This window comes from Giraffa tippelskirchi, chromosome 6 (assembly GCF_054371585.1).
Source record: "Giraffa tippelskirchi isolate mGirTip1 chromosome 6, T2T-mGirTip1v1.2.pri, whole genome shotgun sequence".
Lineage (NCBI taxonomy): Eukaryota > Metazoa > Chordata > Mammalia > Artiodactyla > Giraffidae > Giraffa > Giraffa tippelskirchi.
The window spans coordinates 15653673-15669604 of record NC_137280.1 but is presented as its reverse complement, the minus strand read 5'-3'; the positions used below and the strand labels follow the sequence as shown (position 1 = coordinate 15669604).

The 15932-nt window shown below is 36.2% G+C and overlaps 1 protein-coding gene across 11 annotated transcripts in view; it reads right to left on the bottom strand.

The window, feature by feature from the left end:
• VPS13B (vacuolar protein sorting 13 homolog B) overlaps nucleotides 1-15932 on the bottom strand; it is a 752042-nt gene that overhangs the window by 274356 nt on the left and 461754 nt on the right. For all 11 annotated transcript variants that reach the window (XM_081503358.1, XM_081503363.1, XM_081503357.1 and 8 more), the window contains exon 31: nucleotides 14287-14490. In XM_081503358.1, the coding sequence (XP_081359484.1) occupies nucleotides 14287-14490 (204 nt within the window). The remainder of the gene's footprint in view (nucleotides 1-14286; nucleotides 14491-15932) is intronic.

The window sequence follows — 15932 nt, the reverse complement described above, 5'->3', positions numbered from 1 at the left end:
ATCAAAACTTGTGCTAGTACAGATCTTCAAGTTTATTGAAGTTTTTTCAAGTTATTTACTCATATTCTTAGTTATCATTTTATGAGATAAAACAGTTCCATGTTTTACTAGCAAGTCATACCTCAAAAGTTACTGGAACCATTAAATTTTATATTCCTTATAAATATGTCCCTATTAGTCTCTATTATTATAAAATAACCAAGGTGAGATCAGAGAATTGGCATAAGTTATCTCATGAAAAAGCACAGATAAAACTCAAGTCTGTCTACATCTTTTTCTACCAGAGTAGTCTAGAGAGTACTGGCATCTTTTGTTGAACTGGCCAACGAGCAGAGCTTTATATGCTCTTTGCCAAAAAAGCAAATCAGATCATCTGGTTCTGTGACGCATAAGTATTGGATTTCAAGGAAGTCAATTTTAAAGAATTAAGAGATCTGGTGAACAGAGGGTAACAGGAAGAAGTATTAAAATCTGAATACAGAGGAAGAGTTGAGATCCTGAGAGACACCACAATTATAGCTTAATAGCTCAAATTCCATAAAATGACCAATGTGAGAAACATATAACATCTGATGTGCTCTCATGGGGGAGTGCTAAAATATATGATATATTAAAAATACTTTAAAATGGAAAAGATGGCAGGGAACCAAATGAGAGCAAACTTTAACTGAAGCACTGATGGGAGGAAAAAAAAGTACTTCTTCACATTATAATTTTTCCCCATTGTGTGAATTAAATCAGTAACACAACATATGAAAGACCTATGACGTTAGAAATTTTTTTAAAAAAGTTTAATAAGTCAATGGTCATAAAACTAGAACTTTACTGGTATATAGAGTGCTAACTTTTCTTTTGGATTATCTCTGGTAAATATTTGAGTTAAGGATACATATTTTTTAAATCATAAAACTTTTTTATAGATTCAAATATTTTCAAGGATGAATTCAAAAGAAGGAAAAAATAAACACTGAAGAAATAACTGAAACAAGAATTAAATTCTGCCAATACTTTACTAGACAATAGTCTCGGGTTTAAAATAACAAGAGGGAAGTAAAACTCAAAGTATTAACTGACATCGTTAATGACTTTAGGGTCTTAGCTACTCTTAGTAAGCCAAGGGAATAGATTCCCCCCTGCCACCCCCACCTCAGGAATAGATTTTTAATGGCCATATGGAGACAACAGGCTAATCCTTACATCCCGGACAGGCAAGGATTTTGAGATGAGATGTCAACTTAGATCTGGGGCCCTTAAAAGGCCAGAAAAATAACTTCCGATCAGAAATAGAGAAAGATCTCTGTTTTTTCAGTAAGCTCTCTTGCCAAAACAGGCAGACTTCCTTGTTCTTTTCTTTTTTCAACTTAAAAATAAAAATAATTGGAAAATGAAAAATAATGGGAAATATCCCATGTGTGTTTGGAAGCTGTAATTTATGTTATGTGTGTTGGTCCAGGAATACCAATATTAAGTTATTTATATAAAAGTGGCATCAGACCTTTGATAACCGCAGGGCATCAGTCAGAAATAGATACAAGTCTCTTTCGAAAACATGCTTTCAAACTAACAAAAAGGATTCTAAGGAACAAAGACCACTGAAGATAAACTCCTAAATACAGATTTCATATATACTCCGAAATTATTTTTATTAGCAAGAAGAAAATTCAACCCCATTATCAAATTCATGATCAAGAACTTCTGATAATGGAGTTTCCACATGTCGACAATATAAAACATTTCTTTAAAATCATTAAAGACATACAAGATAGAATGAAACACATGAGGAAAAAAACCAAAGTATTAATACCATAAAAGAAGGAAAAACAGATCTGAAAAACAACCAAAGACAACATTCAGAAATAAAAAAATAGTTACTAAAATTAAATACATAATAGATGGATAAACTGAATTTTAGATATAACTTAACAAATTACTAAACTAGAAATACTACAAAGAAAGATAGACCAGAATATACTTAAGACTTGCAGCACTCAACAGAGATAATCCATTTCAGTGGATATTTCTGAATGTGAAAAACAGTAATATTCACACACATTTATTATAAACAATAAATATATATAACATACTTTTAGAGAAATTATTAGTTATAATCTGATTAACTGTACCTATTAATATAGATTCCTCTCATTTTTAGAGAGTCGCAAAGATAAGTCATTTGATAAATACTAGTAAGAGTTGAAGGCCATTTTAGTGTGTGTGTGTTTTTTTTTCTTCCAAGAATAACATTTTCTGTTGAATTTCTAATGCAATTAAAATAAAATTATATGATATATTACTATGATGACTATATTCATCTTAAATATTTTGTGACTTTTTGAGCACCTACTGCATATGAGTAACTATGCTCGTGTGTGTGCTCAGTTGGCTCAGTTGTGTCCAACTCTTTGCGACCCCATGGACTGCAACCTGCTAGGCTCCTCTGTGCATGGAACTTTCCAGGCAAAAATACTGGAGTGGGTTTCCATTTTCTACTCTAGGGGATCTTCCTGACCCAGGAGTCAAACTCACATCTCTTCCATCTCCTGTACTGGCAGATCTTTACCACTGTGCCACATGGGAAACCCTATGATGGCCTTTACAGTTTGTGAAATGCCTTTTGTGATTTAGATACTGAATTCTTCTTCACAGCAACCTTGTATGTGAAGTAAGGACCATTATTAGCCCCAAATCACCTATGAGGAGATGAGTTTCAGGGACTGGGCTAAGGCCACTCAGTTGGAACAAAGGTTCCACAACTGGACCTGCAGGGCAAGTGGATACCAGTAACTACAGAAGAGTCAGGTTGAACAAGATAGATCTATGTCCTTTAATCTCTATGCCACCTTTTCAAGTTGCCAAAGATATCTTCAGGTAGGAAATATTTGCTGGCTGTTGGGAAGTATAAACCGGCTGCTTCTTCCTACTGCACCAGGATCCCTTTTCCCTTCACATTCAGTTCCCAGGTACTTTAAGCAGCAAGAGAAAACATTCTTTCACATAAAGTCATGAAAAAGTTTAACGGGATTATTATAAAATCACACAATTCAAGAAGGTTTAGGTGATCCCAGGCATTAAGCTATAAACTATGGGAATTAGACTAACTTGTAGCCTATAAATTTGCTTAGGCATTAGCTTGACATCCTCACAAATAAAGACATGAGCGATGGTTTTCAAGGTGAAAAGTAAAATCAAAGAAAATGCTTTTCTTCTACATTCCTGTTTATAATTTCACAAGAACAATTTTGGAAAAAAATCTGTTTGATCAATCATAAATCAAAATATGCAAAGGCTCCTATGAACATGTAGGTAATCACTTTTAAAAAATAAAAACATAAAAGATCAAAATACAGACAGAACAGTCATGATCTCTCAGAATTAAGGCCAATTATTTATGCTTCAGATACTTTAACATCAACACAAAGCTCTATTTCCACAGTCAATGCTACTAATCTTGTGAATCATAGAACTGAGTTTAAGAATGTGTCAAATTCAGCCTGCTAAGAATTTTTTAAAAATTTTTAAAAAATCCTGTGTGTGGGAGGAATAGTCGAAAGGGCAATACATGTAATTTGATACATGTTTAACAAAATACTCAAACCAATAAATACGTTCTATTTCCTCACAATAAAGTCAGAAAGATAAATTACTCAAGGAAATAAAATATAGACAATGAGAGGGCCAAATAAAAGTATTCGGCATAAATGATTTATGTTTTTTTAATTGCAGCTTTCAAGTCCATTCAAATTATACCTTTAAGTATTATAAACAAGAAAATCAGATTCACTTGGAAGATTTAGGCTTCCTGACATTTTCAGGAAATTACAGATAAACTTTCTATACCATCCTCCTACCCTCACTCCACCTCCACTCCAGACACTCTCAAAGTTCTAACCATCATGCAGAACAGCACTAGTGATTTTAATGTATAACGTGCACATGGCAAACATCAGTGTGGGCTATTTTAGTTCTCAGCACTTCATTTTCTCAGATTATAAAATAAGCCCAGATGTAGTAAAAATGGTTGCTAAAAGAAAAAGAAAAAAAGCAATTTACTAACAATGAACTTTAGCATAAGTGTAAAGGGTCAGAGAATTGAGTACAAGAAAAACAGCTGGCTAAGAGGAAGCAAAGCAGGGTTCCACACTTAGCTGTATTTTTAAGTGACATTGGACAAGTGAAGAATCTCCTCAAACTTAGTTTTCTGTAGTGATTTTGTTCTATTATATGCTAAGAATAGTTCAGAGTTTAGAAAGAAATTTGCATGAGAGTTGGAATGTGGAAGAGAAATAGATAATGGACAATATTCTCTGAAAGTTATACAGTTTTAAATAGTAGAGAAAACATGATGCAGAAGTGCCAACAGATTCCAGCCTGTCCTTGCTCCACCTTCATGACGTTTTCCTGACTTCTGGCTCTGCTGGACAATAGCAACTGCAGGCTGAACTCCAGAAGCAAGAGTAACAGCCTCCCACAGACCTGTCTACCAGCCTTCGGTGGTCCCTCTAGCCACTAGACAAAGCTGGCCTCCCAGTTTTCCTGGAGTGTAACAAATTTTTTAACCAGGTTACCCAGCTTCTTCTACAAATGGATAAGTTATTATTTCTAAAATAAATCCCCTCTGTTACAATACTTATTGTTGTTGTTTTGACCTGATTGAACCCTGATATATTCTGTCAGCTAAAAAATTAAGGTTTTACGAGCAAAAGATCTACAAATTTTAAAATCTGATGATTCTTTATGCTTAACTTCCCTGCTTCTTTCTCCCCGTCATACACACAGAAACACATTATGATTAAAGACAAAATGTGAGTAACGTGTCAGGAGGAATCCCGAGACAGGAGGAATAAACCATTATAAAGACTGTCATTTAATAATGAGTGGGGGGAGTAAATTATTCTTTACTGTGCATCTTTTGAATTCTACTTGTAATACTTATTGAAAAGCAAAAAATGTAATGATATTAAAGCTCTGTTTGTATTATATTTCTGTCAAGATTAATCAGCAGAACTAAACATTAGATATAATATTTCTTGTCTTTATTTGAATGAGTATCTCTCAGAAACACTCACATTCAGTCACTTGATTTGATTTCTCTACTTAATCATCTTGTCATTCAATTTCTCAGTTCACTCAAATCTTCACTAACTTCCTATTATGTGCCAAGCATGATACTCTGTGATTGGTATTTAGAAGTGAATAAAACAGGGCAGGTTTTTAAACTGGAGTACCTTTCTTAGTTCAAACTGCTCCCTTCCGTCTCCTGCCACTCATACTTTGTGGAAAAAAATTCAAGTCATACACACTGTGAAACATTCCCTGAAAACCCACACATAGAGTTTCTTTCTTTTAATTTTCTATTTGTACCTACATCAATTTTAGAGCAATTTATTGTTCTGTTTATGTGTTACGTCACATCTATCTGCCTAAGATGTCTTATGTGCATGAAATGTGTTTATCTCAATTTTTATGTGCTTTTCTTTAATCCTGAGTATCCTTTATTTATGTCAATCAGAGTGGTTTCCACACTGTACTTGAATATTTAATTAACCAGTCTGTCTTTTTGATTGGGAGATGAGCTCTGTAAGGGATGGGCACGTATCATAAGTTATTTTACTTTGTATCTTTAGTGTAAAAGATATTCCATGGTGTATACTTGATGTTAAAATAGTCTTTAATTTCTGACAAAGGTGCAAATACCATTCACTGGGGAAAGAACAATCTCCTCAACAAATGGTGCCGGAATAACTGGATATCCAACATGCAAATGAATAACTCTACTCTGTACTCTATCACATACTCTATACAAAAATAAAGTAAAAAACACATTAAAATAACTCAATAACCCAATTATAAGCATTAAACCCATAAAACTCCTAGTATAATATAGGCATAAATCTTCAAGAACTGGCCCAGATCAAGATGGCAGAATAGAACGATGTAGAGCTCACCTCTTCTCACAAATACATCAACAATACTTCTACATGTGAAACAACTCTAACAGAATACCTACTGAATGCTGGCAAAAGATCTCATAAAAGCAAAGCTGCAGAAAAGATCACTATGTAACCAGGAAGCACAAAAGAAAAATAAAGGAATCAGGACAAGGACCTGCACTCCTGGAAGGGAGCTGTGAAAGAGGAAATTTGTGATCACCATGGGAACCTCCGACATTGCCTAGGAATCAGCTAGGACAGAAAGGAGCCTAAGAGGCTCAGAGAAGAGTGTAGCAGTCAGAATGTCACAGGTACAACAGAAAGAGACCAGCACAGATGGTCATGGCTACCTTGATCCACTTCTAAGCCTCAGACATGTGCCTGCTGGTGTGTGTGGGGACTAGGGTGCTGAAACTCCAGCTTCAGAAGACAGACAAGAGAAAAGATTGGGGTTGGCTGGACAGAGACAGCCTGAGGGGCTGGAGTGTGGTCGAAGATGCAACATCCTAGGTCTGTCATTGTTAAAGCTCTCTCTGAAGAGAGGGCAGGGCCCCGTCATAGCATCCTCATTCTTGGAATGCTCACAGCAAGCATAGCTATGCCTCTATAAGCCCTGGGAGCAGGCAAGTGCCAGGGGTGGCCCACACATGGAGGCAGGGCTTAAATCTGAGATGATTCCCAAGGGCTGCATTATTTAAGGGGATTTATCCCACTGGTAGCTTTGAGAGTGCAATGCCTGCACTACACTCAAGGGGATTAATAGCACTCTAGTGGCTGGGGATAAAACCCAATTTAGGAGCAGTGAATAGCAAACTAAATGACACAGAAAAATGATTATCAGGAAGAGACAGAATAATGGAAATCACTCAATCAGAACTGCAGACAGAAAGACAAGTCAAGAAAAAATGAAAGCAACTCTATGAGGTAATACAAAGTACGCCAATTCATGCATAATAGGGATTCCAAAAAGAGAAGGGAGAGAGAAGGGGATCAAGTATGTCTTTGAAAAAATAGTAGGTGAAAAATTCCCAAACCTGGGGAAGTAAACAGATATTCAGGTAAAGGAAGCACAGAGGGTCCCAAATAAGGGAACCTGAACTGATCCACACCATGACATATCATAATTAAAATGGTAAAAGTTATAGAGAGAATTCTAAATGCAATAAGAGAAAAAAGAAGAGTTAGTTCCAAGGGAACCTCCATTAGTCTATCAGCTAATTTCCTACAGAAATGTTGCAGGCTGGGAGGGAGTCATAAGATGTATTCAAACTTCTGAAAGGAAGAAACTTACAACCAAGGATACTTCACCCAGCAAAATTATCATTTAGAATAGAAGGAGAGGTAAAGAATTTCTCAGACAAGCAAAAGCTAAAAGTATAGAGCAATATTAAACCTATCCTAAAAGAAATATCAAAAAGTTTTCTCTAAATACAAAAGAAACAATAATCTATAGGACAGAGAAAAGCACAGTTGCAAAGTAAATCACTTGAATAAGCCAATGCACAGATTTGAAAAAAAAAACAAAAACAAAAACTTGAGCAAGTGACAACTACAATGAATAGCAAAAGGATAAACATGAAGATGTAAACGACGATACCAAAATCATAAAATGTGGGAGAAGAGAGTAGGAAAATGTAGGTTTGTTTTCAGAATGTGTTTGAGTCTTTGAGTATCAGTCTAAAGCAAACTATATACTATAAAGTTATAGTAATAGTTTAACATACCTGAAAAACAAATCAAAAACATATAATTGATTCACAAAAACCAAAAGGAAGAGAACGTAAGCATAGTTCAAAAGAAAATCATCAAACTACAAAAGGACAAACAAAAAGAAAGGAACAAAGAAGAAATATAAAATCAGCTACAAAACAAGGTTAAACACGCCATAAATACATATCTATCAATAATTACCTCAAATGTCAATGGACTAAATGCTTCAATCAAAAGACACAGAGTGCCAGACGGGATAATGAAACAAGAGCCTACAACATGTCACCTAAAAGAGACCCAATTTAAGGTGAAGGACACACATAGAGTGAAAGTGATGGGATAAAAAAAAGAAATTTCACAAAAGTGGAAATCACAAGAAAGCAAGGGTAGCAATACTCATATCAGACCAAACAGACTTTAAAACAAAGGCCATAGAGAAAGATAAAAAAAGGACAGCACACAATATAAAAGAATTGATACAAGAAGTGGATACATACTTGTAACATACACACACCCAATAAAGGAGCACCTAAATACATTAAACAAGTATTAATAGACATAAAAAAAGAAATTAATAAGAATACAGTTACAGGAGAATTTAACATCCCACTGACATTAATAGACAGATCTTCCAGACACAAAAATCAATAAGGCAACAGAGGTTATAAATGACACAACAGAACAGATAGACTTAATTGATATTTTCAGGAAATTACATCCAAAAAACCTCAGAATATACATTTTCAAGTGCACATGAAACATTCTGTAGGACGGACCACATAGTAGGACACAAATTAAAGGGCAAAGAAAACTATTTCAAGTATCTTTGCTGTCCACATGGGTGTGAAACTAGAAATCAACCAGGGAAATAGAAACAAGAAAGGAATGACCTCAAAGAGACTGAACAACACACTAGTAAAAAACTAATGGTCAATGATGAAAACAAAGGGGAAATTTAAAAAAATACCTTGAGACAAATGACGATGAAAATACAGCCATTCAAAATCTATGCTTGCTTGCTTGCTACATTGCTTCAGTTGTGTCCAACTCTGTGCAACTCTATGAACCATAGCAAGCCTGGCTCCTCTGTCCATGGGATTCTCCAGGCAAGAATACTGCAGTGGGTTGCCATGCCCTCCTACAAGGGATCTTCCCAACCCAGGGATCAAACCCACATCTCTTATGTCTCCTGCATTGGCAGGCAGGTTCTTAACCACTAATGCCACCTGGGAAGCCCATCAAAATCTATGGGATGCAGTAAAAACAGTTCTAAAAGGAAAGCTCACACGTGCCTTCTTCAAAAAAAAGAACATCTCAAATAAATAACCTAACCTACCACCTAAAACAATTTAAAAAAGGACAAACGAAACCTAAACTCAGCAAAAGGAAGGAAATAATATATATCAGGGAGGAAATAAATATAATGGAGATTTTTAAAAATATAAAAAAAATTATGAATGAAACCAAAAGCTGGTTCTTTGAAAGCATGAAAAAAATCAACAGAGCCCTGACTCATCAAGAAGAGAAAACCCAAATAAACAAAATAAGAAATGAAAGAGGAGAGATAATAACCTATACTGCAGAAATACACATCTCACATGCTAGTAAAGTAATGCTCAAAATTCTCCAAGCCAGGCTTCAGCATACGTGAACCACCAACTTCCAGATGTTCAAGCTGGTTTTAGAAAACGCAGAGGAACCAGAGATCAAATTGCCAATATCCACTGGATCATCGAAAAAGCAAGAGAGTACCACAAAAATATCTATTTCTGCTTCATTGACTATGCCAGAGCCTTTGACTGTGTGGATCACAATAAACTGTGGAAAATTCTGAAAGAGATGGGAATAGCAGACCATCTGACCTGTCTCTTGAGAAACCTGTATGCAGGTCAGGAAGCAACAGTTAGAACTGGACATGGAACAACAGACTGGTTCCAAATAGGAAAAGGAGTACATCAAGGCTGTATATTGTCACCCTGATTATTTAACTTATATGCAGAGTACATCATGAGAAACGCTGGGCTGGAAGAAACACAAGCTGGAATCAAGATTGCCGGGAGAAATATCAATAACCTCAGATATGCGGATGACATCACCCTTACGACAGAGAGTGAAGAAGAACTAAAGAGCCTCTTGATGAAGGTGAAGGAGGAGAGTGAAAAAGTTGGCTTAAAGTTCAACGTTCAGAAAACTAAGATCATGGCATCTGGTCCCATCACCCCATGGGAAATAGATGGGGAAACAGTGGAAACAGTGTCAGACTTTCTTTTTTTGGGCTCCAGAATCACTGCTGATGGTGACTGCAGCCATGAAATTAAAAGACACTTACTCCTTGGAAGGAAGGTTATGGCCAACCTAGATAGCATATTTAAAAGCAGAGACATTACTTTGCCAACAAAGGTCCGTCTGGTCAAGGCTATGGTTTTTCCAGTGGTCATGTATGGATGTGAGAGTTGGACAGTGAAGAAAGCTGAGCGCCGCAGAATTGATGCTTTTGAACTGTGGTGTTGGAGAAGACTCTTGAGAGTCCCTTGGACTGCAAGGAGATCCAATCAATCCATCCTAAAAGAGATCAATCCTGGGTGTTCATTGGAAGATCTGATGTTGAAGCTGAAACTCCAATACTTTGGCCACCTCATGTGAAGGGTTGACTCATTGGAAAAGACCCTAATGCTGGGTAGGACTGGGGGCGAGAGGAGAACGGGACGACAGAGGATGAGATGGTTGGATGGCATCACCGACTCGATGAACCTGGGTTTGGGTAGACTCCGGGAGTTGGTGATGGACAGAGAGGCCTGGCGTGCTGCAATTCATGGGGTCGCAGAGAGTCGGATACGACTGAGCGACTGAACTGAACTGAAGTTGGACAACCTAGAAGAAATGGGACAGGTTTGTAGATACATACAGTCCACCAAACCTGAATCACCTAAGAAATAGATACTTTGAACAGACTGATCAAAAGAAGTGAAATAGAAGCTGTAATAATACTAATTATAAAAAAAATCCTTGCAAATGAAAGTCCGGGACCAGATGTTTTCACTGAGAAATTCTACCAAACATAAGAAGAACTTATGCCAATCCTCAAATGTTTCCAAAAGACTGAAGAGGAGGAAACACTTCTAAAGTCATTCTATCAAGCCACTATTACCCGATACCAAAACCAGAAAAAGACACTACCAAAAAAGAAAATTACAAGCCAATATCTTTGATGAATATAGATGCAAAAGTCCTCAACAAACATTAGCAAACTGAATGCAACAACATATAAAAAAGATCCTACACCATGATTAGGTTGGATTCATCCCAGGGTCACAAGGACAGTTCATCATATGCAAGTCAATCAATATAAGCAAAGAAAAGATGAAAACCACATGATCCTCTTATTCGATTCAGGAACAGTATTTGACAAAATTCAACACCCACACATGATAAAAACTTTTACTAAAATGCGTACAGAGGGAACACGTTTCAACATAAGAAAAGCTACTTGTGACAAACCCACATAATAGTGTTAAAACAACATAATGCTTAATGGTGAAAAGCTGAAAATCTTCCCAGTAAAATCTGGAACAAGAGAAGGATGCCCACTGCTACCCCTTGTGTTTAACACAGTATTGGAAGTCCCAGTGGCAGCAATCAGAGAATAAAAAGAAATAAAGGTAGCAAAATTTGAAGGGAAAAGGTAAAACTGTCATTATATACAGATGACATAATACTATATATAGAGAAAACTGTAAAGACTACACAAAAACAGATAGTACTGATAAATTCAGCAAGGTAGAAATACACAAAATAACATATAGAAATGGGGTGCATTTCTGTATGCTAACAATGATATATCAGAGAGGGAAAGCAGAAAAGAATCTCTTTTAAGATTGCATTAAAGAACTTAGAAATAAACCTCACCAAGGAGGTGAAAGATTTATACGCTAAGTCCCAGCACTGTCAAACCAATATTGAGGGAAAAGAACACAGCAGAGGCATAACCCTCCCAAACTTTAGACAATACTACAAAGCTACAGTAATCAAAATAGTGTGGCACTGGCACAAAAACCAGATATATGGGTCAGCAGAACAGAATAGAAAGCACAGAAATAAACCCACACATCTACGGCCAATTAACCTTTGACAAAGGTGGCAAGAATACACAATGGAGAAAAGAAAATCTCTTCAGCAAGAGGTGTTGTAAAAGTTGGACAGACACATGTAAATCCATGAGTAGAATACTTCCTCACACCCTACACAAAAATAAATTCAAAATGGATTAGAGACTTCAGTATAAAACATCACACAATAAAACTCCTAGAAGCAAACACAGGAAAAACATTCTCTGACACAGATTGTACTAGTGTTTCAATATTTTCTTAGGTCAATGTCCCAAGGCAACAGAAATAAAGGCAAATGGGACTCAGTGAAAGGTAAGGTTTTGTACAGTAAAGGAAAGCATAAACAAAATGAAAAGACAACCTAAAAACTGGGAGAAAATATTTACAAATGATGTAACCAACGAGGGCTTAATTTAAAAAATAACACAAACAGCTCATACAACAAATTAACAGAACAACCTAATCAAATGTTGGGCAGAAGACCTAAATACACATTTCGCCAAATAAGACATACAGATGGACAACAGGCACATGAAAAGACACTCAAATTGCTAACTATTAGAGAATTGTAAATCAAAACTACAATGAGGTATCACTTCACACTTGTCACAATGGCAATCATTAAAAAGTCTATACAAAAAAGAAGTAGAGACTATATCTCTTTTTCCTAACATCTGTTTAGGGAGAAATGACATTTTGCATCCTAAATTTAGTACAGAGAATCTGATTTGATAAAATCTTGAGACTTTTCACAACAATCTTTTTATTTTCTTGTGTCACAGGAAAACTTGTATGAAAATTTACATCTATTGCTAACTTATCTATTATTAATAAAGTAAATCTATACTTGAAACTGTGATTTGAACAAAGCCCCTTACAAGACTCTAAGACTTACAAATTATTGCCATGTTCTGTGATTACGACTTTCAAAAGAAAAGTGAAATTGATTGGTTGTCTTATTAGTTATATGTTGTACTAGGAGTAATGGTCTGATTGGAATCTATTTCTGAACTGTATAAATTCTTGTACGTTTGTTCTATATGAAAAGAATAAAATAATTGGCACCTCTCCTATGCCCTCAAAAAAGTCTGCACGTAATAAACGCTGAAGTAGGTGTTGAGAAAATGGAACCCTGCTACACAGTTGGTGGGAATGTAAACTGGAGTAGCCACTATGTAAAACAGTATGGAGGTTCCTTAAAAAACCAACAAAACAGCTGCCATATGATTCAGCAGTCCCACTCCGAGGCATATATCTGGACAAAACTCACTCAGAAAGACACATGCACCTGCCCCCATGTTCACAGCAGCACTAGTTACAATACAATTACGCAGCCACCTAAATATCCATCGACCAGAGCAATGGATGACGAAGATGTGGCACAATATACAATGGAGAATCACCCAGCCATTAAAAAGAATGAAACAATGCCATTTGCAGCAACATGGATGGACCCAGAGATGGCCATACTAAGTGAGGTAACTTGGATTAAGACAAATACCATATGATGTCACTTGTATGTGGAATCTAAAAATACGTGCAAATTAACTCATTTACTAAGCAGAAATCAACTCACATACATAGAAAACAAACTTACAGTTACCAAAGGGGAAATGGGGAAGGGGGAGGATAAAGTAGGATTAGCAGATACAAGCTACTACATTTAAAACAAACAAGGTTCTACTGTATAGCACAGAGAACTAAACTCAATATCTTGCAATAAATTCTAATGGAAAAGAATATGAAAAAGAGTATGTATGTACATGTGTAACTGAATCACTCTGTTGTACACCAGATACTGAAACATAAATTAGTCATGTCCGACTCTTTGCGACCCCATGGACTGTAGCCCACCAGGCTCCTCGGTCCATGGGATTTCCCAGGCATGAATACTGGAGTGAGTTGCCATTTCCTTCTCCAGGGGATCTTCCTGCCTGACCCTGGGATTGAACCCAGGTCCCCAGCATTTTAGGTAGATGCTTTACCATCAGAGCTACCATGGAAGCCTGGTTGTATACCAGAAACTAACACAAAACTGTGATTCAATTATACTTCAATAAAAATTTTTAAAATTCTAAGAATTAAATAAAAAAAGAATTCTAACAAATCATTAACAAAAAGACCTCTCAATTTAAAAATGGGCAAAAAGACTTGAGTAAACATTTTTTTAAAGAAGATCTATAAAAGCCAATAAGCACACGAATCTGATAAGGAAAGAGTTAATATTTTTTTGACTTGGAATATAATGGATTTTAAGGGAAATGTGAATGAATCCTTAGTCTGAAGTGGAATTTTTCATCAAATAACAAGCTTTTAAAAAAAAAATCTGACACTGACCATAAATTTGTAATAATTGCAGTGTAACAGTGGTAGGACTCACAGGAGTCCAAGCAACAGCATCTGCTACAATTACAAAATAAATTTTATGAAATGCAGAAACAATACCGAACACTTAGGTTTGGCATGCTAAAGAGTGTATTAACTGTTCTTCTGGCAATGAAATATTAGAATGTGGAAAAAGTTTCTCAACCATTTCCTACCTGCTGGCCATATTCCACTCAAGGGCTGGATTCTGAGAATTTCTTTCAGTCTCTGTTAGCACCCCTCCTGTGCCATTTTCCTTTTCTGGTTTCAGTTGGTCCCACTGAGCAGTACCAATATTGATCGAATGCAGATCTATTTGGTACTGTCGGTCTTCAATCTCTGACCCAGGGTCTCGAAGAATTCCTAAATTCAAGGCTCTTCTGTAAAGGCAGTGAAGAAAAGTAATCAGATAAAATAAGTATTCTATGCTTATTTTGCCCACTAACATCTTGCTATTACCATTTTCCCCCCTTTGGATTACTAGGTTAATTAAATCTATGAAGCAGGTATGATAAACTTACCACATACTAATGATTTAAAAATGTATCAAAAAGTTAGCACTTAGTGTATCTACTCTATAACAAGTTCTTACGTTATTCTCAGCATGGTTATTTTTCTAAATAAATACTTTTACATATATGATCTAAATCCTTGAGCTGTTGTGAGGTTGTATTATTACCTCCTTTTTCACTAAAGAGAAAATAATACCCAGTGGTTGAAAGACTTAGCCAAAGTTAACTGAGTTAGTATGTGGCCCAAACTGCAAGTTAAATCCAGGTTTTGCTTCAAAACCCTGTCTTCTTTCCAATGTTAAACATCAACTTCTTTTCCTCAGCACTTTGATGTCTTGTTAGGAAAAGTGTTGAAGCTTTGTGAATTTACTTAATTCCCCTGCCCTTTGCCTTTAGTCCTTTATATAACCCACTGCCACATAGACTGAATTATTGACAAGACTTCATTGCTTTCTGATGGCAGAAATACAGTTAAGGATTACTGGCCCATATAGAGTTGGAACTTTGATCTTATTGGACCCAAAGCTAAGCAAATGAATAAAATTATCAGCAGATTAAAGCTAGATTAGAGAAAGTACATGGTTACATTTTCCATGAAGGTTTTACAACGAAATAGCAAGGCAGTGTGATGGGATGAGAAGAATAGGGTGTGGGATTTTCGAGCCAGATAAGTTTAAGTTTGTGTTGAGTTGGGAATTTTTTGGTTATGTTGGTTCATAAATTCTTTAAAATGAGTAACCAAAAGGAAAGTAACATTTTTCCTCCATGAAAGTTTCAATCAATAAAAAATTGAAATTACATAGAGGATAAAAACAGTTGTTACTAATATAGACACAACTGCAGAGATTAGAAAAAAATACAATTAGTTATATCCATTGAACACTAATGAAACAAACTAGTGGAGGGAGAGGGAAGAAATCACTTGAGTCCTAGTGTGAAAATTACAGAGACAGTATGAATGTGATCAAGACTATGTCCTGGCTAAGTAAATAGTGAGGGTCAGACCATGTCCAGAAATTGGTCAAATACTGATGGAAGGTGGATGACTACTGAGACTCAAGATGGCAGGTGTCCCCAGACGCATAGGAATGGAGATGGCATGCATCAGGCCAGGCAACGTGACGGCTGAGACTAATGAATTCAAATGAAGAGAAGAGGAGGGAAAGGACTGCAAATGAATGATCAGATAGCTCAGGTAGGGAAATATCAATATCACACGGTGTTACAACAAGGAAACAGGAAAGAAACAGGCGTCGGTCAAGAAGTCATCGTGGGAGGCAGAGAAACACATATGGATGGAGTCTCCATAC